Below are 25530 nucleotides of genomic sequence, written 5' to 3'. Positions count from 1 at the left end.
CAGGCAGAACTCTAGCTGACTCAATGAGAGCCTTGTCTGCCCAGGCCCTTCAGACATGGCACACACAACAGCAATGATATCACTGTTCTGTCTGGAAGTCTGAGAAAGTTAGGAAGAAATTTTGGAGCAAAAGTTAATGACTACAAGTTCCTTGTAGGATACACAGACAGTTGAGAGGTTTGGGGGAATAGTTAGAACTGTCGAAGGGTTCGCTGAATTATATAGCAGTCCAGTATCATTAATACTGTTTTGCAGTTTTTCATTATTTTCTTCTGCAGCTGGGTAAAATTAAATTTAATCTATTAAATGCAAACAAAACCTCAGAGTGAGATTGAAACGAGAATTAAATGAACCAGTATGTCTTTTTTTTTTTTTTTTTTTTTAGTAATTGCAAATTCTCCTTGTGTATAATTGAATACTATGATCCAGCTGAGAATAAAATTGTCTCCGTGAAAGAGACTGGAAGGCTCAGGGGACTGATGGTGGATCTTAGCTCACTCGTTCAAATCCAGTCATTGGTGGTGGTGACTTAAAATTGTTACTGCCAGGGCTGTGTAGTGGTCTCAGTTCAGTTCCTGGTGAACTGGTGTCAGTCACAAAAACCCCCTCTCCAATGACTAATATGGGATGGGCAAACTACAGCCTGCAAGCCGGATCTGGCCCGTGGGATTGCCAGCCCTGCTCTGCTCTCAGAAGTGGCTGGCACCACGTCCATGTGGGCCCTAAGAGAAGGGGACAGAGGGCTCCATTCGGTGCCCTCGCCTGCAGGCAGCGCCTCCCGCAGCTCCCATTGGCTGGGAACAGAGAACCACGGCCAATGGGAGCTTTGGGGAAATTACCCGCAGGCGAGGGCAGCATGCGGAGCCTTCAGCTGCCCCGCCCCCTCAGGGGCCGCAGGGACGTGGTGCTGGCCACTTCCAGGAGCAGTGCAGGACCAGGGCAGGCAGGGAACCTGCCTTAGCGTCACTGCCACCCTAGAGCTGCTCAAGGTAAGCATCGCTGGACTGGAGCCAGAACCTGCCCTGAGCCTCCTGCTGTACCCCATACCTTTCCTGCATTCCAACCTCCTGCCCTGAGACCCCTGCCGTACCTTGCACCCATTTTGCACCCTAACCCCCTGCCCTGAGCCCCCTCCTGCGCTCTGCAACCCCTCCTGCACCCCAGCCCCCTGCCCTGAGCCGCTTCCTGCACAACACACCCCCTCCTGCACCCCAGCCCCCTGCCCTGAGCTTCCTGCACCTCGCATTCCTCCTGCACCCCACACCCCTTGCCCTGAGCCGATTCCTGCACACCTCGCATCTCCTCCTGCACCCCAGCCCTGAGCCTCCTGCACCTCACATTCCTCCTGCACCCCGTACCCCTTGCCCTGAGCTGCTTCCTGCACACCGCACACCCCGCACTCCCTCCTGCACCCCAACCCTCTGCCACAGCCCTACATTCATGGCCCTGCATGCAATTTCCCCACCCAGATGTGGCCCTCAGGCCAAAAAGTTTACCCACCCCTGCTCTAATAGATGGGAAATGTGCGTGAAGATAAGATCACTCACTACTCCTTTGCAGGCATCAGAAGGATTGAGGCTCCAGGGTGGAGCAATGAGCTACTGCTGCCCATGCTGAGCCTGTTCTGTGGATAAATAGAGGACATCAGTCTCCAGTGAGGACAATCGGCACTTCTCACAACCACTAAAATTCACTTTAAAAAGCTGTTTCTGCCAGACAGACTTGGCCAGAATTTGGCAGTTGGATACATTAGTTCTGAGGCCAGTAAATATAAAGGTAGATACTAAAATGAAAAAAAAAAAAATATACAGCTCAGTGGTTTGAGCATTGGCCTGCTAAACCCAGGGTTGTGAGTTCATTCCTTGAGGGGGCCATTTGGGGAGCTGGGACAAAAATCTGGGGATTGGGCCTGCTTTGAGCAGGGGGTTGGACTACATGACCCCCTGAGGTCCCTTCCAACCCTGATATTCTATGATTAAAGACAGTGAGATTTTTTTTTTTTAAATCCTTAAATGGGATTCGATACGTAAATGAAAGGAAATAATGCTGCGACTGAAAGAGAAGCTGAGGCAGTTAGCACAATACACTGTTTCTGCATGAGTGTCTTATTCATACTGCAACGATCTCCCGCCATTTCATGACCAGAGCGTGTAGCGTTCTTCAGCGAGCCACACAGAATCATGAAACTGGTACGTAAGTGCTGCTAGCTCTGTACTTTGAAGGGTCACCGTGATGGAGGAAGAACCGGGGTGTTGACTAGGAATTTCAGAATGGTACTTACACAGCCTTAGTAGACCTTGGGAATTGATGTTCTGTTCTCCTTTGTTCCCTTAGGGAGTGACTGGTGCACTGGCTGTCTTAATGAAAGATGCAGTTAAGCCAAACCTCATGCAGACATTAGAGGTGAGCAGTGCACTCCTTCATTGACCGTTTCTGTATGTACATTCGCTAGACTGACAAATTCAAAATGAAGCCTCGGAGAAGCTAATTTAATTGCAAAGCTTTAATTTCATTTGATGCCTGTAAAAATGGATCTGCCTCTCCTGTTCGTTCTTTCAAGCAGCAGTTGGGGGATGTGAAAAGTTCTGGTTTTTGTTTTGTTTTGTTTTTGTTTTGTTTTGTTTTTTTAATTAAAGGGAGGAGATTTTGTCCAGGGGAAGGGCGCTTGTCCCCATGTGCTTTGGGTCTGCTGGAAGGAACTCTCATGCCAACTCCCAGAGACTTGATCTCTTCCCTCCTCCTACCCATGCTTGGCACAAGTTTCTCCAGCAGGATTTTTATAAAGGGGGGTTTGGGAGGAGGAGCAGACATGAGGCCTATGACCCCATGTCCCATCTGAATACCTGCTAGGTGTTATGGTGGAGCAAGTGGGGCCTAGAGTAAGGGGATCAAAGAAGTGCAGCTTCCTTTCCTTTGCTGAAATCAATGGGGAGCTCTCTTTTCTCTCCCTGGCCTGGGGTAGCAGCGTTGCTTGTAGCTCCCCCTCCTCCTTGGCTGGTGCACCAAGAGCCCCCCGTCTCAGTTTCTATCTCCTTTCACCACTGAGTAGAGTACAAGATGATGATGATTTAACTGTGTGTTTTCTCTCACCCCTATTCACTTGCTACTTTGTACCCCGCTCATCCTCACCCACAGTTTGAGTAAATAAATAACTGAACATTGTTCTTTGAGTGTTGGTTCCTGTTGTATTTCACTGTGGGTTACGCATGTGCCTGGAGCTGGGGAATCGTGTCCATTGGTCCGTGCATGTGCCCTGGCTCACCTCGTGCCTTGGATTGAGAGGAGAAAGGGCAGGGCAAGGTGGACTGATCGGCTCTCCAGTTCCTTCTCATCACTACCTGGTCTGAGTCGGAACTTCTCTGTGTCCGTAGCTTCAGTCTCGTCCCTTAAAATATGATTTAGCTTGGTAAATAGTTTTAGCATTTTATGCAGTTTGTAGTTTTAGTGTGCTCATAGTTCTAGGGTTAGATTAATCGTTGGGGGACCCCCCAGACCCTGTACGGGGATAGGCTATCCCAGACTCCAGGCTGCAGACTCTGCTCTTGTTGCCCACGACATTCTTGATCAGTGATGACCACCAACACCACATTGCAGTGAGGTGCAGTATCTGCCACTCCTTTCCCATCCATACCCAAGAACGGTGGGAACTCCACCTCCAGAAATACCTTATGGAAACAGCTATGAGCCCTCAGTCAGACCCAGGCTAGGGAACCTCCCTGTACATTGATCTCACTCAGCAAGGAGTGAACCTCCTGCTGCTAATTTCGACACTGGTGCCAGAGAATCTGCCTCCATAGAACCCCTGGTGGGATCGTCTCAGGATGTGTGTGAGACTAGGTCTTCCTCAAAATACACTTCAAAGAAGTCAGACTGGTCTCTGAGCAAGCCAGCACTTCAACCCAAGAGAACTTAGTGTGTCCTAAGTCCCAGAGGCTTGACAAGAAAGCCCATAAACATCAGGCTCCATCGGTACTGAAACATGATCCATTGGTACTGTCATCGGCATCTCCCAAACCTCTGGATCCGTCAGCACCGTCGGAGAATGGAGGGGAGGAGGAGTGATCTCCAACAGAGATCTAAGAAACTACAGGCCTATTCATGTGACCTCAGTTGTATGCAAGGTCTTGGAACAAATTTTGAAAGAGAACATAGAGATTGAGGACATAGAGGTAATTGGGATTTGTAAAGCCATGTTGTATTTTAAGGCGGATTGTACCAGACCAATCTGATCTCTCTCTTTTAGAAGATAACCAATTTTCCAGGCAAAGGAAATGCAGTGAACCTACTCTGCATGAATTTTAATAAGGCATCTGAGGTCTTCAAACACAATTAGAAGACTTCAATAACTCAGACATAGGTTAGGGGTTTGTTATAGAAGCGGATGGGTAGGATTCTGTGGCCTGCTTTGTGCAGGAAGTCAGACTAGATGATCATAATGGTCCCTTCTGACCTTAAAGTCTATGAGTCTATGAGACTGTTCACTGACTATCCCAGCACCATCCTCGTCGGCACCCTCTCCGGCTCTGATAGTCCAGACAGAGACACAATCCTTCTCAATCTAGGGAGAGCTGGGTCCCGTGAATTCTGGAATCCCCTTCCTCAGACCCATTCTTTTCCAGAGATGTTGACTGCTTGAAGAAGTTTATTGCCTGGTCCTTCCTCAAGATGCAACTTCCCTCCAGCACCGCCGGCTGTAGAACAGGAATCAGTTTTCTCCTCATCAGGAGACACCAATCCAGAGGAGCCTTCATTTCCTTACCCTTCATCTCCTCTGCCACCCAAAATACTTACACCACCTTGGGACCAACCTCCGCAATTAGCTCTGAGCCACTGGCACCCTGTGACTTGGTAGCCTGCGCGTCACCCTTTCAACCCTTCCTACTGGCTATATTGGGGACCCTGGAACTGGGCACACCCCTGCTATATTGGGGGCCCTGGAACCATGCACCCCCTCCCCTGCAATGTCAGTCAGGTCTGCTAGAGAGTCACTCCTTTCCTCCCTTGAAAGAGGCACTCAGATCCCCCGCATAGGTCCTTCCAAAGAGGAAGAGCAAGACACACCAGATGTGGTGGTTCTGCCAGAGCCAGCAAGCCTGCCGCCATCATCTCTGGAGGAAACAGTAACCCCTATGTCTCCCCATCCCTGCTCCCCAATGAGTTCAGGCAGTTCCAGGATCATCTTCATAGCCCTGGTCTACACTGGGGTGGGGGTGGGGAGCTGATGTTGACGTATTTAGATTGACTTACCGTGGTGTCTTCACCTCGGTGCGTCGACTGCTGCTGCTCCCCCGTCAACTCTGGAGTACAGGAGTTGATGAGAGAGTGCTCGGAGGTCAATTTATCATCTCTAGACTAGAGTTGCTGACAGACTTCAGATTCCTGTGGAAGAGGTTCAGGAATCCCAGCGCAAACTCCTGGACATCCTGTACTCATCTGGAGCCAACAAAATAGCACTCCCCGTTAATGAGGCTATAATGGAGCCAGCTAGGGCTGTTTGGCGCACACTACCTGCGTTCCCACTCCCAACAGGGCTGAAAAATGCTATTATGTGCCAGCCAAAGGGGTTGAGTTTTTGTTTTCTCGTTCCTCTCCCAATTCTTTGTTAGTCCACGCAGCTTCCGAAGGGGCTAGATAGCAACACCCCCGATCTGCCCCTTTTGAAAAAGAAGGTATGTCTAGACCTACTGGGGAGAAAGGTCTTTCCATCATCTAGCCGCCAGTTCAAGATAGCCAATTACCAGGCACTCCTGGCCAAATATGACTTCTTGAGCTGCTTCAAGTTGGCAGAGTTCACTGACAGTCTTCCACAACAGGACGGAGCTTGTTTCCAGGCATTGATAGACGAAGGAAAAGTGGTAGCAAAGACCACTCTCCAATATGCAGTCTATGCCGCGGACATCTCCTCTAGAGCCTTTATCCCCTGAGTCGGAGGCACGGAGCCAAGGCACATCCATGGGCCAACAGACACTGCTTTCAAATTTTCCAGGTGCTTGGTGCTCATGTGTAACCCATGGTGGAATACAGGTAGGGGCTGCGCATCTTGAAGAAGCTCCAGTTACTGGTAAGTAACCTCTCTGTGTGAGGAGGGCTGGAGAGGGCTTAACTAGAGCCCCAGTCACCATGGTGCCTGAATCACCCAGAAAGTCATTTTCTTATCACTCGTCCCCCTTACCTACACAGACTCTTTACACCCACATGCACGTGTACCCAGAGTGTGTCTGCACTGCATCTGGGAGCCCAGGTCCATAGACTTGTGGTGATGGGATGTAAGAGCCCAAGCTCCAGTCTGAGCCGCTATAGCTACACACCTATTTTTAGAGCATTAGCATGAGTCCGTGGACCGAGGCTGGGAGGCTTGCTCCAGCTGCAGTATAGACATACCCCACAGACCAGGAGCCTCCATGATGGTGTATTCTCTACTTGCTAGGTTCAACTCCTATCTTTTTTTAAAACAAAAACTTGGGGGTGGGGGGAGGGATAGTTCAGCAGTTTGAGCATTGGCCTACTAAACTCAGAGTTGTGAGTTCAATCCTTGACAGGGCCATTTAGGGGTTTGGGGATTGGTCCTGCTTTGAGCAGGGGGCTGGACTGGATGATCTCTTGAGGTCCCTTCCAACCCTAATGATCTATGATTCTAGTGCAGATTTATGCTGCTTGGAGCTGGGAGATAGAAGATGCAGCCCTGTCTAGTGACTAATGCACTGGTCTGGGAATGGGGATTCCTGAGGTATGTCTACACTGCAATTAGACACCTGCGGCTGGCCAGTGCCACTTGACTCGGGCTCACAGGGCTTGGGCTGAGGGACTTCTTAATTGCAGTGTAAACATTTGGGTTTGAGCTACAGCCTGAGCTCTGGGACCCTCCCACTTTGCAGGGACCTAGAGCCCAGGCACCCCCTGATCCCAGTTAAAGGGCCCCTTAAAGCCAAGCCCTGCAAGCCCGAGTTAACTGGCACTGGCCAGCCATGGGGTTTTAATTGCAATGTAGACATACCATTGGGGTCTAATCCCAGCTCTGCGGTTAGCGTGCTGCATGATCTGAGGACCAGATATTTTGGAGCCTAAATCAGTTTCAGAAAGGAATTAGGTACTTAGGAGCCTAAATCCCATCAACAAATCTGGGCCTTAGTGACTTGCCGCGGTCACGCCACAAGTCAGCAGCACAGCTGGGATTAGCACCCAAGAGTCCCCTTTGCCAGACCTGTGCTTCAGTCACTAGACTGCATTACCCTTTCCGTCTCCCAGCCCTGAGCAGAATAAAGCTGCACTATTTTTTTGTTTGGAAAATGTAAAAATGGAACATGAGCTAGGCAGCATCTAAATACCTTTAAAAACATGGGCCTTAATCTCTCTCTGCCTGAGTTTTCCTGTCTGTAATACTTGGACGATATAATGTTTGTGAAACGTTTTGAGAGCCTCAGACAGAAGTGCAAAGTACTGTTATAATTTAGCCGTCTCTTTCCTGGGAAGATTAATATCTCCACTTCTGAAGATTATTAAAATCCTGTTTGCTTCAGATCCTTACTCCTGGAAATGAACCTTTGATCAGGAGGCTTTAAGAACTGCTGTTTGCCACAAGTGTATTTTTCTCAACCTCAAATGCCTTGGTCCTTAGCCTTGCAAAGTTTCAGGAGGTAACTGAATCTTCACTTTTTTTGTGTTTCCTGCCCTTTCTCTCTTCCAGGGGACTCCAGTGTTCGTTCATGCTGGACCTTTTGCCAACATCGCACATGGCAACTCATCTGTCCTGGCAGATAAAATTGCACTGAAGCTCGTGGGTCAGGAAGGCTTTGTTGGTAAACGTATATGTTTGTTGTCTTTCCTCTTGGAAAAGAGACTTCCTTTTTTTTGAGACCTGACGTCTCTGCCCACCATTTTAATGTGCTTTTTATTCCATCTACAGTAACAGAAGCAGGTTTCGGAGCAGACATTGGCATGGAAAAGTTTTTCAACATTAAGTGCCGATATTCTGGCCTCCGGCCCCACGTGGTTGTGTTGGTTGCCACTGTCAGAGCTCTGAAAATGCATGGAGGAGGACCCACTGTGAGTACTAGGCAATGCTTTCTGTATGCCCAAGGGACAATTCTTGTTGTTATAAATCAGGGGTTGGCAACCTTTCAGAAGTGGTGTGCTGCCTTCATTTATTCACTCTAATTTAAGGTTTTGTGTGCCAGTAATACATTTTAACCTTTTTAGAGGGGCTCTTTCTATAAGTCTATGATATATTACTAAACTATTGTTGTATGTAAAGTAAATAAGGTTTTTAAAATGTTTAAGAAGCTTCATTTTAAAATTAAATTAAAATGCAGAGCCGCCCGGACCGGTGGCCGGGATCCAGGCAGTGTGAGTTCCACTGAAAATCAGCTCGTGTGCCACCTTTGGCACCCGTGCCATAGGTTGCCTACTGCTGTTATAAATGAATCCTTTTGAAGTCCTGTGTGTAGCTAGAGGTAAAAGCAGGCTAAGATCTTGACTCCCATGGATTTCACTGCGGCCAGGATTTCACCCCAGGGATGTATATCTGGCTCATTAATCCACACTTTATTTGTATCTGTCTCTTGCAAACTTGATTCTGTGGGGTTTTTTAAAGGCCTGCTATTCCAGAACAACTCAGCTGCCTCAGCAGGTCTGAGCGGAGAGGCACTTCTGCAATTACTTCCAATAGAGGAGCTTTCTATCAGGCTTTGTTTTCTGGCCTTCCATAGACTCTGTTCACCATTTGATTTGGTGAAGCAATCTGGCAGCTGTGGCTCCCTCTGGTGGCCAAATCCCTGTTACACTGTCTTGTTTGCTTGTATGGTTTCTGCGGACACTACCAAACAACACCGTGGTACGTGCTCTCCCATGGTATGGAGATGCAGCCTCTGCCCCAAAGAGCTCTGAAAACAAAGTTCTCCTAGGAACTGGAAACCTCCACCCACATTGGTAGCGAATCTAGAATTTTGCAGTTGTCAGCCCTCACCTGCCCCCTCCCCCTTATTCCTTTCTGTCTTCCATCTGTGTCTCCTTCTGCTCCCGCATAGTCTTTTCCCCAGTTCATTATCCCCTGGAGCCTTCGTCTCTGCCCTGGAGCCTTCTCAGGTCTGAGAAGCTAAAATGGTTGTTGGCAAAGTGAATCACGTTTGGGTGGTGTTTTTTTTCAGCCTGGACTGGAGAGCTGTGTATCCTTTTACTAACGAGCTCTTGTGTGTGCCACTGGCTCTTTGGACAATGTGTTGCATGCATGCTTTTGTTTTGAGACTGTCAGTAGTAAAAGTTCATAATGTATCCCTGAAGCCTGTACATGATTTTGTTTGGTACATTAGAGATGCATGCCCTGCTTGTTTTATTCTTATAATGAAGTTTCTGCACTCTGGAACATCTCTGTCACATCCGGGATATGTAATCTCTACAATATCCTTGTATTCAAAAAAAGATGAGCGAATGTTATGAAGAAAGATGACTGCAGATTGGGGTCTAATTCTTAACCTGAAATGAGATACAACTCAGTGCAAATTGCTAGCATTCATGAGAGTCTCTTGGGTTTCTTGCAGGTCACTGCTGGGGTACCCTTGCCAAAGGAATACATTGAAGAGGTAATTCTGATCATTATAAATCCAATTCTTTTCATTGGCTAACCAGCTGATTTAATTGTCATGCAATGCATGACCAATAACTAGTGTGCATCACTTCTGCTGCTGTCAGAGTATTTCTTATCTTAGCCTGTAATGTTTCATTTTTATAATGACAGTTTGGCTGTGCCCTTTCAAGCAGTTATCGTAATTGACCTAGTCAATGTTCAGAGCTTTTGGTTTCTCCTGAGCTCATGTAATTGTCCAAGTGCTCGATTTTTTTTCATGGTAATCTCCATTCTGCTACCTATGACCCCTTCAGTGTTGGAGCTGTGTATAGATTAATTGCCTTGCTGAAACACTGTCACTTCAGATATTCAGGGTTTCTGTGTAATTACTCCTTTCACAGACTCTTAGCATCAGAGGAATATTGTTTTTGCAAGTGTGGGCAGGAAATAGATTAAAGTCATAACTCTACATGGATGCATTTGTATACTTGGCTAATTAGCATGGCCCATGTGTAATGCCGAGGCTCACATCTTCGCTTGTGGAACTTCTATGTGAATTCCCTTTTGCACAACTAGTAATCAAATGGCCAGCATCCCATGCTGATAACCTGAAACACTGCAAATGTAAATATGCATAAACCCAAAGCTGTTAACACAAACTTCAAAGTGTCACGAAATTCAGTGTTAATGACATTCAGCACTTCACAAGAATGTGTCATGGATGAAAATGAGGCTTTACTGTAGGAGTTATTGAGCTTCTGTCTCTGCTTATGCAGGGAATGGATTAAAAGGAAATCAAGGACTTCAGAGACTTGATTCCTTCCACCTTTGATTGGCAGCTGAAACTAACTGAAGATATCTTAAGCTGTTAAGCTAGTAATAATTCTTTGATTTCATTGTTCTGGTTAGAAATGGTCATTCCTTTCCCTTAAGGTAACTTATCTGTCATTCAGCAAAACGGTGATATTTTGTAGAAAGCTGCAGCATGAAAATTTGTCTTTAAGGCCTTATTTCCGTTTTGTTACTATTATCATTATTAGTTCCATCTGCTGTTAAAGACATAGATTCCTGGTGGAAGTTTCACTGCTTATCACAAAATGTATCTTGTTTCTCACTGTTACCATTACAGAATCTGCAGCTCTTGAAAACAGGTTGCAGTAACTTAGGCAAACAAATCCAGAATGCCCGGACCTTTGGCACTCCCGTAGTCGTGGCTGTCAATGCTTTCAAGTAAGTGAGACTAGTAGTCAGAGCTGTGTTTGCAGCCGTTCCACAAGTGTGAAGGGCCGGGATTCTGAAATGTTACTTGCTTTCTCTACAACTAATATATAAACTGCTATCAACTAGTATCTTGCATTGAACAAAATTGTCTGATAAATATTACTAAGAGAGCTCCTTTGTCATTCTCTGAAATTCTTTCCCCGGCCAGATTTAATCTTGGTAAAACAGGATTGTTGGTTATTGAGCCAATAATTTTCATTCTTGCCAGCCAAATGATTGTGATCAGAAGATGCTTCTGGTGTCCTGAAGATTAAGTACATAATAGCCTGTGTTGTAGCTATTGTCCCTTTTTATACAAGCAACAAAGCTTTGAACTGGTATTAAATTGATTCCAGTTACAGATTGCAGCCAGTCTGAAACTGAGTAATCAGCTAAGGATTTGCCACCCTAAGTGAATAGTTTCTGATATGTAGCACAATATCATTTTTTGCTTCTAAGAGAAGTGCATTATATCCAGCCAATCTCCATCCATAGACCAACAATGGTATTAGCTTTCATGGTAGTCTCTTACTTCCTAGCACAAGAATTATACTGGTGATGCTGACCTTTATATAGGACAGGAACAGCTGAAAATACAGGATGCTGCTCTACCAGTCATAGATTTCTGTACAGACCGCAGGAGTTGGGAAGAGAGCTGGCTGTGCTTTTGTGGACTAGCTTCTTCCACAGAGATAGTGGAGGCCTGTATGAAAATCTCTCCTGACTGTTACAGAGGGTCTGCTGGTTTCTAGGATTGCTTTGGTCAGCATTTTAGGATATATGGGGGGGGAAGATACAATGCTGTGTGTTTAAAACAGACCAAAAATCCTCTGAGTACTACACGTGTATACATTGTCATCTCTACAGATCTGATACAGAGGCTGAGCTGCAACTGGTCATTCAACTAGCAAAAGAAGCTGGAGCGTATGATGCAGTGAAGTGCACTCACTGGGCAGAGGGGGGGAAAGGAGCTGTTGCTCTGGCTCAGGCCGTTCAGAGAGCCTCACAGGAACCAAGTAACTTCAAGTTTCTCTACAATGTGGAGGTGAGAACGTGCATTGACCCCAGGGGAGAGCTTATGTGACTTTGCATTTCACTTTAACAAAATGTTTGAGGACATTACGGATTAGAATTACAGACATGCTTTGTGGTCTGTGATAACTTTACGAAAGTGCATTGTATCCATTTGTTGGAGTTGCCTAGATTTATTTGCTCTAAATCAGTGGTTTTCGGCCTGTGGTCTATGGACCCCTGGGGGTCCACATACAATGTCTAAGGTTTCCAAAGGGGTCTGCACCACCATTTGAAATTTTTTAGGAATGTGCAAATGTAAAAAGGTTAAAAACAAGTGCTCTAAGTAGCTGAAGATTACCCTAAAATCTGAGACTTCCTTTAGATCCTAGATCTTTTGAGTCTGGGCAGTGAATTGTAAAGTCTCTTTCCTTGCGTTTTGGACGATTTGAGTGGAACTCAGAGTGTGATCAGGGCAGTGGGATGTTTACTTCTCAGACTGAAATGCATTTTCCAGGTCATAAACTGAAATGAAAAGACCTGGAGTTTTGCTCAACTTATGATCTTTCTTAGAACTTCAGAATGTGCCTCTTGCTTTGCGTGGGGTGGAGCTCAGTGAAATCTGCCTGCCTGACCACAGAACAAATATGAGATCAATTTATTTTATATCCAAGGGCAAATTTGATTTGAACTCTTATTGCCTTGAGTCAGTAGAGAAATAATCATTTAATGTCTCTCAAGGATTGAAAATCATCTGTTCTAAATAAGTGGAAGCTAAGTGATACGTTAAAAATACTGCAAGTAACTGGAAATGCGGTTTATAAATAGAGTTGATGGATGTTTCAGGTAACTCTAAGATTGTTACAGATATAATGTGCTCTCGTAGTTCAGTTTCCGTCCACACTTTCCTCATTCTGGAGTTTTCTGTATCTCTTCTAAGAATATGGAGGACATCTCTATGTTCTACTTGCTTTTAATCCTTCATTTCCATTTTCCCCTTGATTCTTTGCATTGCAATTAATGACTTACTAGCCAAGGAGAGACCCATGCATTCTTCAGCCAAAAGGAGGGTAACTTCCTGGATGTCAGTATGTCATGGACATGGGGGACAGAGTGAAAGAAGGAAGGAAAATGCAGGGGTTCACGGGACATGCTTACACACACTGGAGAGCCACCCCAGAAACACTGGTCTGATGATAATTTCATATTTAATGTACACCTGTCCCTCCCCCACTTTGTTGTGGGTGAGTACACTGACCTCAGTTTTTGGCATACCCAGCCAGTCACACCTTTAAAGGGGTCTGGTTATCAGAAAATGGCAAGTAGCAATCCTGTGAAAATCATGCCTCTTAAGCTGTCTTGAGTTGGGCACGAAAATCACTCATCACTTTTGGAAAAACTTGACTGATGCGCCAAAGTTTGATTCTTTTATTGAAAGCCAGTGCCAGATATTCATGCTAAAGTTTCACAGTGCTTATACATCTTCCAGTCAGTCTCTCCAAATCTGATGTCAGACACTAAACACCAGGTTCTGGCTTGAACATATCTTACTTCCTCTATAGCAGAGAGACAAGGTAGGTGAGGTAATATCTTTTACTGGACCAATTTCTGTTGGTGAGAGAGACAAGCTTTTGAGCTTACACGGAGCTCTTCTTCAGATCTTCCTCTGTAGCAGACAGCTGTCAAAGGGCCTAGTGAAATGCTAGGTTATATTTTTGAATCTATTTGTTCACCATAACAGATACTGAGTTTCCTTCCTTTTCCTTCTCTTACATGCTGTTTGTTTCCCTGAGTACCTAGAACTGCTCTGGACTTTCTTTCAAAAGTTACCTCCCCCTCCTCCCCCTGTGTTTGCTCTGTGCATTGACAGCACTTTATGCAGAGGCAGTTTGTGTAAGCTCAGTTTAAAGAATATTTACACATATTTTCTTGCTTCTGGTAATAATAAATGAGTCTTGTTTGTCCTACTGTCAAAAGAAACCACTGTAATGTGATTAAGTGAAACCTGTTTTGAAAACCCTCAAATTATTGTAGCGCTCTATAGAAATAAAAATTGTTGTAATAGCTGCAGGTTGCGCGTCCCTTGACATGTGTACAGGACTGAAGAGCTTCTGTGATGTCACAGCCCTTGATAGACTGGCTATCATTGACTTGTTTCTCTTTTCTAGCTCCCAGTTGTAGAGAAGATCAGAATTATTGCACAGCAGATTTATGGGGCAGAGGACATTGAGCTATCTCCAGAGGCAGAACAGAAAGTTGTAGTGTACACTAAGCAGGTGAGTTCTCCAGGTCATTGTTGCCCATTGTCTTTTCCCTTTAAAACATCTGCACTGAACAGTTGTGTTTTTAAAATGTGAATTCCATATGTGAAGGGCCATGTCAGTGCTAATCAAACCATGCCCCCACAGACTGGAGCCATTGGGCAGAGCTACTGGGAAAAGGGGGGTGTTCTGGATAGAAACTTACCCTGATTGAAACACTGCCTCCCTTGATATTTTAAGTCATGTCACCATCCTAACTGGTCTCTCTTTCTCCTGCTGTAATAGGGCACTGGTGATAATTACATCCCTTGCAGCTAGACTGTGAGAGTTAATGTCTGTGAAGTGTTTGGAAGCTGAGTGCTGTGCAGATGCTAGGTGTCTTCTCAGTGTCTGGCATGTTTTGAATGACATGTCTTTTGGAGAACATTCTTTTGTGAAGTTATTTGTATGGCTGCTCCCTTTTCATATTTCTTGCATATCCCTTTATATTCTACAGACCATTCATATCATAGCTGTGTAATTGCTGGTCCCTCACATCCTGCAATTATATTGATCAGATAATCTAAAGACTTCAGATGGGCTGAGAACTTTAATTATGAGCTGTTAAAATCAAAATTAATTAAACAACACAAAAATGCTCAGTTACATATTGGATTCCTACAAAAGCATTAACCTCTTCTCTGATCAGATCTGGCCATGACAACGTTTGTTTTTCCCTTAGTGACTGGAGAGAAGAGGAAAAGTGGTTCAGAATGGATTTGACAGTATCTCTCAGGTTGTAGGAAAAGCAGTTACTGATAGATGAGATTGTCTGTTAATCCAAAGAATGGCAGAACCAAGCAGGTTACATAGATGAAAGTTTTACTTTTGCACTTTACAAATTATATCATATGTTCTTGCCCCTTCTTGTTCCCCCAGGGATTTGGAAATCTGCCAATCTGCATGGCTAAAACTCACCTGTCATTGTCTCATGACCCAGAGAAGAAAGGCGTGCCTACAGGCTTTATCTTGCCTATCCGAGACATCAGGGCCAGTGTAGGTGCTGGATTCTTGTATCCGTTGGTAGGAACGGTAAGTGTCATAGTTAAAACCTCAGCTCCATAAAGGAAAAACGTTTGGAAAAAATGCGTGTGCATTTCAGTTGGTGGTTTAAATCTGTTGTTCTTGCAGGTATCCTACGAGAGGGAACTCTGCATCCCATATACGTTATCAATGTAGAATTACAGCGTGTAGTAGTAATGTGTCAATGTAGTGGTCCCAATGGAGTGTTTGTACAATGAGCTGGATGCCCTTGATAGCTTTTTAAAAATATGCTAAAATAAACGGACCCCCTCAGTCCTTCAGATAATTCCAGTATCCAGCAGCAACATAAATGCTGCTGAGTAACTGACCTAATGCGTGGTCACTGAGGCCTGGTCTACACCAATGCTGTAAGTTGATTTAACTTTAAGTCAACGTAGCTTAGATCGACTTATAGCGGTGTCTACACTGCACTTCGTTGGTGGGAGAGTGCTCTCCCATTGACTTACCGCATTTTCACCAGACCCACTAAATCAACGCTGCTGCATCGATCACAGTGGTGCCAATTCGTAGTGGAGGCAAGCCCAATTCCACACCTAGCCCTAACCAATGCCAATTTCTTCATGAGCCAGGGCAAAAAGGGAGGGCCACGCAACATGCCATGAGGCTAACAAACCCTGGGATGCAGATCTGGAGAGGAAACGAGTTCTCAGGGCCCTAACAGAGAATTCCCTGCTAGCTGTCCCATTTTACATTGAAAGGGCTTTGAGTAATTAATGTCTGTCCAGCACAGCACCTGCATATACCACTGATAAAACACCAGTCACTCCTTTTTCGTAATACTACAGAGTAATTTAGTCTGTTTAGAAGCAGCACTCAATGTGCACAATACAGTCAGCAATACAATCGGATATTTATTACTTTCCTTGTTATGTGTTTGAAGGAATGTTAATTACAGCAAAGACTCCCAGAATAACACTGGCCTTGGACAAGCTGCTTAACTTCCCTGAGCATCCCTGTCTGCAGAATGGGGATAATACTTAGTTCACAAGGGTATTCTGTGGCTTGGAGCTTCTATCTGTAAAGTGCTTTGAAATTCTGTAGCTAAAGGCTCTGTAAAGCTGCAGAGAATTAGTTAAAAAACTACTTGAATGCATCAAAAGCAAGGTAAGCTCCTCCTTCTGCTTTGCAGTAAACGGTTGATTCATCCTCTATTGCTGATGATGATGCTAAGAAGTAAACCCAGTGGGGAGCACAAGGCAATGAGGAAGCAAGCTCCATTTGCCAAATAAAGAACAGAAATCAATTGGGAAAGTTCATAACCATTTCACTGAAAGGGGAAGGTCCAAGTGCTACAGGAAAGTCCATAGCATTTCAACTCTCCAGTTTAAGGAAGCGATATATTTTAAGCGAGATGCACATTTCAACTGGCCCTTACCATAAAGTCAATTATCAGATATAAATACAGGTTGTAGGACTAAGTCTTTAACATCTTTACCTAATTTTGAACTGGTAGTGTTATTAATTTAAAAACTTGAGAGTCTTGTATTGCCAGAAGCTGGGCGTGGACAACAGGAGATGGCTCATTGGACAACAGAGGGTTAGATCATTCGAGGATTACCTGTTCTGTTCATTCCCTCTGAAGCACCTGGCATTGGCCACTGTCATAAGACAGGATACTGGGCTAGTATGGCCATTCCTGTGTATAGCCAACAGCAGCTTGCTTGCTGTAATCCTAAAACCATATGAACTTAAAAGAAGAAAAAATGTGCATGCGCTCAGAAGTCCAGGGTTGATTTGTCAAGGTGGAATATTACTGACAAAGTAGTACTGTTTGTGCAAATATCAGTAAGACTATTAAGGCAAGTATCAGAGGGTTAGCTGTGTTAGCCTGGGTCTGTAAAAGCAGCAAAGAGTCCTGTGGCACCTTATAGACTAACAGACTTTTGGAGCATGCATCTTACGAAGTGAGTATTCACCCACGAAAGCTCATGCTCCAATATGTCTGTTAGTCTATAAGGTGCCACAGGACTCTTTGCTGCTTTTACTATTAATGCAGTTTCATCTCCAGAGACCTGAGCTCAAATCTAGCCTGGGTCAGAAGTGAAATGAATTTGGTCTTTATCTGACATTTGTCCACATTGTAAAACCACAATATAATTTGGTAAAAGTCTCCATTCACTGTGGTTAGTAGAGACCAGACTAGCTAGGGTGGGGAAGGTCAGGATGAAAGTGTATTACTAGAGTTATAGAGGGAGACTTGCGTTGTGCTTCCCAGCACTGTAACAAATTTTAGGTGCTATTATCATTCTTAAGTACTGAAATCTCTTTCCAATGTAACACTAGTGCTCTTAGACTTGACTTTAATACAATTGAAATGATGAATAGTGATTTCGATCTGTGGGCTTGAATCTTAATCACTTCATTGTAACTAGATTTGTTGTGTTTGAGGAAATCTTGAAAAATTAAATTATTGATTTTTAACACTGAGTAGAAGAGTAAACAACGTCAGTCAGTAATGACGAGCAAGGCATTGCCTGCCTCCCTAAACAGCTGAATGTTCCTTTTAAATCCATGCTTAAAAACAAACAAACATCTATTTAACTAGAAAAAAGTTGAAGGAGGAAAAAAAAAATACCTGGAAAATGAGTTTTAAGTATCTTGAAAGAGTAATATTGTTACCATCGCTCAGACCTTCCGTGCTTCGTCGTTAATGAGAATTCACTGAATTCTTCATGGCTCAGGCATGCTCAACAATTTGATTCCTAGAGCATCTTGAAGGTTATTGATCCCCAGTGGTATAGTCGCTACTTACAGACAAGGAAACAGTGTTGGTGCCATGTGAACAAAGTTAAATTACAGGCATTGTTTAATTTTCTCAGACTTCAGCTGCATCTAATCCATTAAATTAGATTCAATCACTGCCTCCAAATTGGTTGGGTTGTTTGAAGGGGGGAAAAAAGACAACAATAAAACCCACACAGAAGGGGGAAGTGACATCATCAGCTGGAGATGACCATGGTGGGAACAGGATCCAATGAGGAATCTGGTGGAATCACCACCCTAAATGGCTGATGTAAACAGCTCAGAGTGAAAGGAAGCTACAGACAATCATGTCCAAGGAATAACATCAGCATTAAAAGAGTGCCTGAAGATCTGGAGGAGAGGAATCTAGTGCAGTTTGGGCAGATGCTGGTAGAAGACTTACTAAATGTAGATTCTGAGTGGATAGGGCATGGAGAGTGTTATCCCTTCTTGCTGCAAGTGGTAACTGTCCAAGAGCCAAATGCTGGATTCGTTGATTGAACAGGAAGAACATGGCAGTGTAAATATTTCTAAATTACCCATTTTGAAGGAATTAGTCATGTCTCACTTAAATAATCTCAGTCATCTTTTAAAAGAGTGCTATGTGTTTGGGACACAATGAAAGATAAATTGAGCTCTTTCCCACCATTGTTTACATTCATCGCAAACAACACAGAATTTAATCCAATGACTTTGGGAGCGTTTTAAATGTTGGTGAACCATAGGGTACGTATCTTAGATCAGATGTATGAGAGAGGGATGTTTTCAGAAATTAAAACCAAATAGAACTGGCTTGTTCTCCCATGGCATCAGTACTGCAAAGTCAGTCCTGCTTTCCAAATGTCTAAAGTACTTTTTATGGGCAAGACATTAACTCTAATAGACACAATAACATCAGGATTAGTAGGAGATTTATGATTATGGCCCTGACCCTGCAACCAGATCACACTTGTGAAAGTATCCACCAAACCCATTTAGCTATAGAGGGGCATGATTACAGAATTCAGCTCTGGGGAATGCAGAATTCAGACTGTTGTCTAAGCCTGCTAGGGTGTATCTGCCCTACAATAGAAACCCACAGCTGGCTGTGCCAGCTGACTTGGGCTCAAGGGGTTGGTGTAGACTTTTCAGACTCTCCCACCTCGCCGAGTCCTAGAGCTCAGGCTCTAGCCTGAACCCAAATGTCTACACTGCAGTTAGACACTTTGGAGCTGTGTAACTGCAGTGTAGGCAGATCAATGGTCCCCAAACTGTGTGGTGCGCTGCCCCCACCTCCCCCGCCCACACACACAGGAAGTCATGGAGGCCTGTTTAGCCCTGCTTTGCCCCCAACTCTGCTCCAACCCCAGCTCCCAGCCTGTGACTCCACTCCCAGCCACAGACCCAGCCCAAGCCCCAGCCTCAGCCTCTGGTTCCCAGCCCAGCTGTGACTCCGGCCCCAGCCTCAGCCCCCTCCTCCCCACTCCCCAAGTGTTACCCCCTCTCCTGGCCCTGGCTCCCAACTGCAGTTTGGGGAATGTAGGGGAGCATGGACAGAGGTAAGGAGGGGTCATGAGGTAAAAAGTTTGGGAACCACTGCCTTAGATGATATGTTGGGCCTGATAAGTACTTAGAAATGGGTGAAATTTTCAAAAGAACCTAAGTGACTTAGGAGCCAAAGTCCTACTGACTTTCAGTGAGACATTGGCTTCTGAGTGCCTAGGTCACTTTTGAAAACAGGTTACTAAGTGCTTTTGAAAATTTTTGCCTGAAATATGTAACAGGTGCTTGATTGTTGGGCCTTCCTTTGTTTTTGTTTGTGTTTTTAATCCTGTGGGTGGATTTAGTCCCTCTCCATGCGTAACTAAGCAGTGATAATCAATCTGCATTCTTCAATTTTTCAGTGCCTACATTAAGGAAAACACCCCACACCCTCATTTACATCTGGTTTTGAGAACAGCAGAATGACAATAAAAATGTATGAATAATTGTGAACATTCATAGAGATAATCATTCTCTTAAAATGAGATTACAATATACTGTGTAATGATGCAAAGTGACTTAAAAAATGCTGAATTTTATGGCGCAATCAGGCTAGGGTCTCCTTTTTAAAAAAAACAAAAAACCTTGGATTTGTAAATTTCTCAGGATTAAGACACTGCTGATGCATAACATTCTTTATATATCATTTTAGAAGGTGAATTTAGTTTTGTAAGAAGCTGAGTAATAGACAAAGTGATTTGACATATGGTGATCTTTGTCCTAGAAGAGGCCTTTTTAGGAGATAGCAAATGATCGTCACGCTGAAAGTTAGCTACAGTATTTACTTGAATTCTGGAGCATCAGGGAGTGAATTATTTTAGGCCCTGATGCTACAACTGCTTGTGCCTATGTGAAGCCCCACTGACTTCAGTGTGATGGTCCAGGGGTTCATGTAGGCACAGTCAATTGCAGGATCAGGGACCCAATGTTTTCCCCTGCCACATTTGTGACCTTCTTAAAACACCTCTTTAGTGTTTTCATTTATTGTATTAAACAAGAAGCTGCCCTTTTAACATCATCTTAAACTAGGACAAAGAGTTGAAAGGAAAGTTTAATCATCCTGGTGTCGAGTCAGCACTCAGATTTTTATGCCCTTCCCAAGGAAGAAACAGAGCAATTTATGTCACACGCACTAAAGAAACCATTAATTCAGAGCCGTCTTGTCATCTGTCCTGTCTACAAAGTTCAGTGTATGTGGACAAGTGTGTGGCATCATTTAAAGCCAATGAGATTATGATATTAGGAAGCACAGATTAGAAATAATTGCAGCTGGTATCCTGCGTGCATTCCCATCTTTCTATGCTAATCCATGTGATGGAGATAATCGTTTGCTGTGGAGATGTACAGTTTTTGCAGTTCACAGGCTGTTGTGTTCATGGTACAGTGTAATTTTTTGTTTAATACTGTGATTAACTTTCTGCTCAACAATATATGGGGGGGTTCTGTTTTTCCTTTACGAGAAGTGTTTACTTGAGATTACAAGCTTATCGATCAAAGACAACTGGGTAGATGTAATATACCTAGACATTTGTAAAGTGTTTTAGTTAGTACTGCATGACATTCTGATTTTTTTTAAAAATAGTACTATGAAATATCAATAAAGCGCACATTAAATGAAATAAGAATAGGGTGACTGATCCGTCTCAAAAAGCAGCCATCAGTGGGGAATCATCATCAACTGGGGGTGTTTCTAGTGGGTTCCTATAGGAATCAAGTCTAGGTCCAACATTATTCAACATTTTAATCAGTGATCTGTAAGTAAGTATAAAATCACTGCTGATAATTTGCAGATGACACAAATATTGGCAGAAAAGTGAATAATGATGAGGACAGGGTAGTCATACAGAGTGGTCTATATTGCTTGGTAACCTTGGCTCATTTAAACAATGTTTTAATACAACCAAGTGCAATTAATACATCGAGGAAAAAGGAATGCGGGCCATACCTACAGCATAGAGGGTTGTATCCTAGAAAGCAGTGGCTCTCTGGAAAGGATTTATGGGCCATAGTGGCCAAGCAGCTCAATGTTAACTCCCAGGGCAGTGCTGTGGCCAAATGAACGAATGCTATCCTTGAATGTACAAAAGGAGGAGGAGTGAGTATAAGTAGGGAGGTGATTTACCTCTGTATATGGCATTGGTGTGACTGATACTGGAATAGTACATACAGTTCTGGTGTTAACTCTTAAAAAAGATTGGAGAGGGTGCAAAAAAGAGCCACAAAAATTACTTAAGGGCTGGAGAAAACGCTGAACAGAGAAAGATTTAAACAGCTAAGTCTGTTTGGTTTAGCAAAAACAAGATTGAGAGGTAACTTGATTACAGTGCACAAGTACTTTGGTACTCAGTTTTGAATTCCCATGAAAGAGCTTTTTAACTTAGCATAGTATGGCGTAATAAGAACCAATGATTGGCTGCCAAAGATTAAATTTAAAAGTAGGCACAGATTTTTAATAGTGAAGACGATTAACCACTGGAACAAACTACCAAAGGGAGTGGTGGATTCTCCATCTCTTGAGCTCTCTAAGTCAGGACAGGCTGCCTTTCCGGATGATATGCTTTAGTCAAATTTATTAGGCTCAGCACAGGGGTAACTAGGTGAGGTTCTATGCCTGTCAGATACAGGAGGTCAGGTTAGATGATCTAATGGCCCCTTCTGGCCTTAAACTCTATGTATTTATGAATGTTGGTGCTTGACAACAGAAGAAGCGATGGCATTGGCTTGTGTAGGGATGTGTACTGCAAGATTCCCCACTTTTTCAGCCAGTGCACCGCTGTCTTGACTTAAAACAGCTCTCAGAACTTTCATACAGTTTCATGTAACTGGCTGTTCCATCCAGTGGAAGTGAGTTGCCCCATCTCTCCTCAGTGCAAGCCTGCTTCTGTCTTAAAATCCATCTCTTTTTTCAAGTCAGTACTGGGCACTTAGGTAGTGCCTTCAGTCCTTGGCTCTCAGAGCACTTCTGACGTGTTTATTATGCATATATCTACACCGTGAGCTGGAGGTGTGAATTCCAGCTTGAGGAGACTCACCATGCCAGCATGATCAGAGCTAGTGTGCTATAAATAGAATGTAGCACAGCAGTGAGAGAGGCTAGCTGTGCTGAGTGTGTCTCGTACAGGTATGTACTCAGGTGACTAGCCCCTCACACCGTCACACTGTACTCTCTTTAACCCACTCGCTCCATCAGAGCTAGTGCATCTGTGTCACCACAATCTAGAATTTACATATCCAGCTTGACATGCTTGAAGGCCTCACAATAGTCCTGTGAGGTACTGAGATCCCCATCTTACTAACAGGGAAACTGTGGCACCGTTATCGCCTCGTCCAGCAAACCTTAGTTAAAGCATATGAGTAGTTCCATTGAAATCAGTGGAACTAAGCACATGCTTAAATTTCAGTGCATGCTTAAGTGCTTTGCTGAATCTTGGACTAAATCATTTGTACAAAGTCACAGTGAGTCAACGGAAGAGCCAAAAACAGAACCAGGCCCTCATAACTCCCAGTCCCAGGCTCTATCCACTAATACACTTTTCCTTCTGTCTGCTAGATGAGTACTATGCCAGGGCTTCCTACTCGCCCCTGTTTCTATGATATTGACTTGGATCCAGTGTCAGAACAGGTGAATGGGCTGTTCTGAAAAGAAATGTTAACCAAAGGTAAGTCTCTTTCTTGGGCTAGGAGCTTTGCAAATCTTTGAATTGTACTTTTACCTCCTGAGTTAAGGGATTTACTCCCATCTAACTATGAAGCCATATGTTTCAAATGGCATTCCGTTATAATTCCTCCTAAAAGTTGCCTTTGATATGATAGATGTCTATATCTACATATCTGTTAGTAATTAAGTTTTCATTTTTTCTTTCTAGCTACCAGAAGATTACTTGATGAGTAATGCAAACTCAGGTATACCGATTTAAGACAAGATATGGCTGAGAAAATGCAGTACATGAAGTGACTGGGAGAAAGGAGCATTTGGAAATACATGCATTTATTTTTTTAATCTGAATAAATTTTAAAAAATATTTTATTTCAGGCTAACTTTTAGTTCAGTGAGCATAAGAACTTATAAATCTTATACACTGATTTTTTTAATTATATTGCCTTCATGAACCTATTGCTCTTACCTGTCATAATTGCAGATGAAGCAAAATACAAAACCTGTTTTTAATACCCTCTTTCTAGCTCTGTGATTTTTACTTATTAAAATGTAACAATAAAATTGCAATTTCTTGATTTGGTACAGTGTTTATAACAATCCAGGGCTTAATTGATTGTTTTTAAATGTGTTTTAGAGCACAGTATACCTTATCCCTTAATGTCTGCACACTGTATCTTTCTACCAGGGGCGGCTCCAGGCACCAGTGTGGCAGGCAGGGTGCCTTCGGCGGCTTGCCTGCGGAGGGTCCACTGGTCGCGCGGCTCTGCCGAAGCCGCAGGACCAGCGGACGCTCCGTGCTTGGGGTGGCAAAATGTCTAGAGCTGTCCCTGCTTCCTACTGCACTTAATTCTATAATCCATTGCTAACATTAAAAGAGAAAATGTGCCATTGGACTGCGCTAATTCAATGAAAAGTAGGCAGTAGGGAAGAATCCTTTTGCTTCTGTTCTTCCCCTAAAGTTTCTGACCATTATTTTCTGCTTTGAATTTTTCTTGCGGGTGCGTGCACTCTATCCAATCTTCTCTTAAGAAAGCCCTGTGCTGATCTGTGTTTCTGTTGTTACCTACTGAATTGTTAATGGAAGTTGAACATATAGACTTAGCCGTTTTGGAGACCGGATCTCCATGCTGTGCCTGGGGACGGGCAGCTGTTCCATATGTAGTTTTTAATAAATGTCTGATGAGCAAAAATAAGATTTGTAAATGATGTTGCCACTTCTGTTGAAATCCCTTTTTTGGTGAGCAAAGATAGCACAAGCATTGAATCAAATGGTCTGTAACAGGGTTTGCCACAATAGGCCAAAAAATCACTTCATATATGAAAATGTAGTTACAGCCAGACTTGTAATTAGCACAACTAAATTACTAAAATCCTTCAAGAGTTCCCTGGGTTTTAATATATGCATCGAGATGAATGAAGTAGAAATTATTTTTATGATTAATTTGGGGATTGTTCAGGGCAGCAGTCCCAGTATTGGCAAGTAAAAGTGATTATTGCAGTAATATTGTTGAGCCTGCAGTGCACCACTGTGTCTTAAATTTAATCCCGTTTCCTTTCCTGGGTACTGCATGTCATCTGTAGGAAAATAAATGACCTGAATTATTCAGTGGATTTGGATGTATTCACAGTTGACTGTAAGAGATCTGAAGTGAGACCACCAGTTCTTTCAGTGTATCTATTGACTAGAATAACTTGCCTATGCAAGCACTTAAACATTTTTGGATAATTCTTTCCACATAAAACTGCAAGGCCCATATGCTTGTGTTTAGATCTGGACCTAACATATGTTAAAGACTTGCTCTGACTGGAAGAAGAGCTGATGTAGGTGTATGCACTAGTACATGGGCTTATTGGTAATACACATACACTATATATAGCAAGCTAGCAAGGAGAATAATTATGTAACAATTATATGGCTGTCACAAGAGTGAAGTTAGAGTAACTTTAAATTGTCATAAGAGCCCTGAGATGCATTTAAATTTTCCTTTATATAATATCATTCCAGTGAGAATAGCTAATCTTCACAGTGTAAGTCAGACCACGTGCATGGTGTCAGGAAAGATTTTCTCCCCATAATAGTGCACATGGCCAGGCACCCTAGGAGCTTCTTCATCTAAGGCATCCTGGACAGGCCACTTCTGGAGCCAGGATGCCAGAATAGATAGAGTTAGAGGCTGACTAACTTGTGTCAGTTCTACATTTAATACTTTTCATCTCCTGGCTGCACTTCTTATGGCATCTCCCTCTTGCAGTCTTCCATTTTACCAACTTTATCTTGTTCCTTTCAACCTGTCTTTTCTTTCCTCTCCTAGCCCCCACATACCCTTCCAGTTCTTTTGTACATCCTTTCTTTAAAAACCAAAAGCTTGCCTTGTCTCTCTTGGACAAGGGACTGGCTGAAAGCAAACTTTTGGTAAGAGTATCTTTAATCTAAA

The 25530-nt window shown here is 43.6% G+C and overlaps 1 protein-coding gene across 2 annotated transcripts in view; it reads left to right on the top strand.

Moving 5' to 3' along the window:
• Positions 1-24475, top strand: part of MTHFD1 (methylenetetrahydrofolate dehydrogenase, cyclohydrolase and formyltetrahydrofolate synthetase 1) — a 78217-nt gene extending 53742 nt beyond the window's left edge. For both annotated transcript variants that reach the window (XM_032774371.2, XM_032774372.2), the window contains 10 exons: positions 2335-2403; positions 7685-7796; positions 7904-8043; positions 9534-9575; positions 10689-10789; positions 11687-11864; positions 13999-14106; positions 15010-15162; positions 22988-23096; positions 23304-24475. In XM_032774371.2, coding sequence (XP_032630262.1) covers positions 2335-2403; positions 7685-7796; positions 7904-8043; positions 9534-9575; positions 10689-10789; positions 11687-11864; positions 13999-14106; positions 15010-15162; positions 22988-23077 — 993 coding nt within the window. In that variant the 3' untranslated portion in view covers positions 23078-23096; positions 23304-24475. The remainder of the gene's footprint in view (positions 1-2334; positions 2404-7684; positions 7797-7903; positions 8044-9533; positions 9576-10688; positions 10790-11686; positions 11865-13998; positions 14107-15009; positions 15163-22987; positions 23097-23303) is intronic.
• Positions 24476-25530: the final 1055 nt, after the last annotated feature.

This window comes from Chelonoidis abingdonii, chromosome 4 (assembly GCF_003597395.2).
Source record: "Chelonoidis abingdonii isolate Lonesome George chromosome 4, CheloAbing_2.0, whole genome shotgun sequence".
NCBI lineage: Eukaryota > Metazoa > Chordata > Testudines > Testudinidae > Chelonoidis > Chelonoidis abingdonii.
This window is presented reverse-complemented; position numbering and strand designations above follow the sequence as displayed.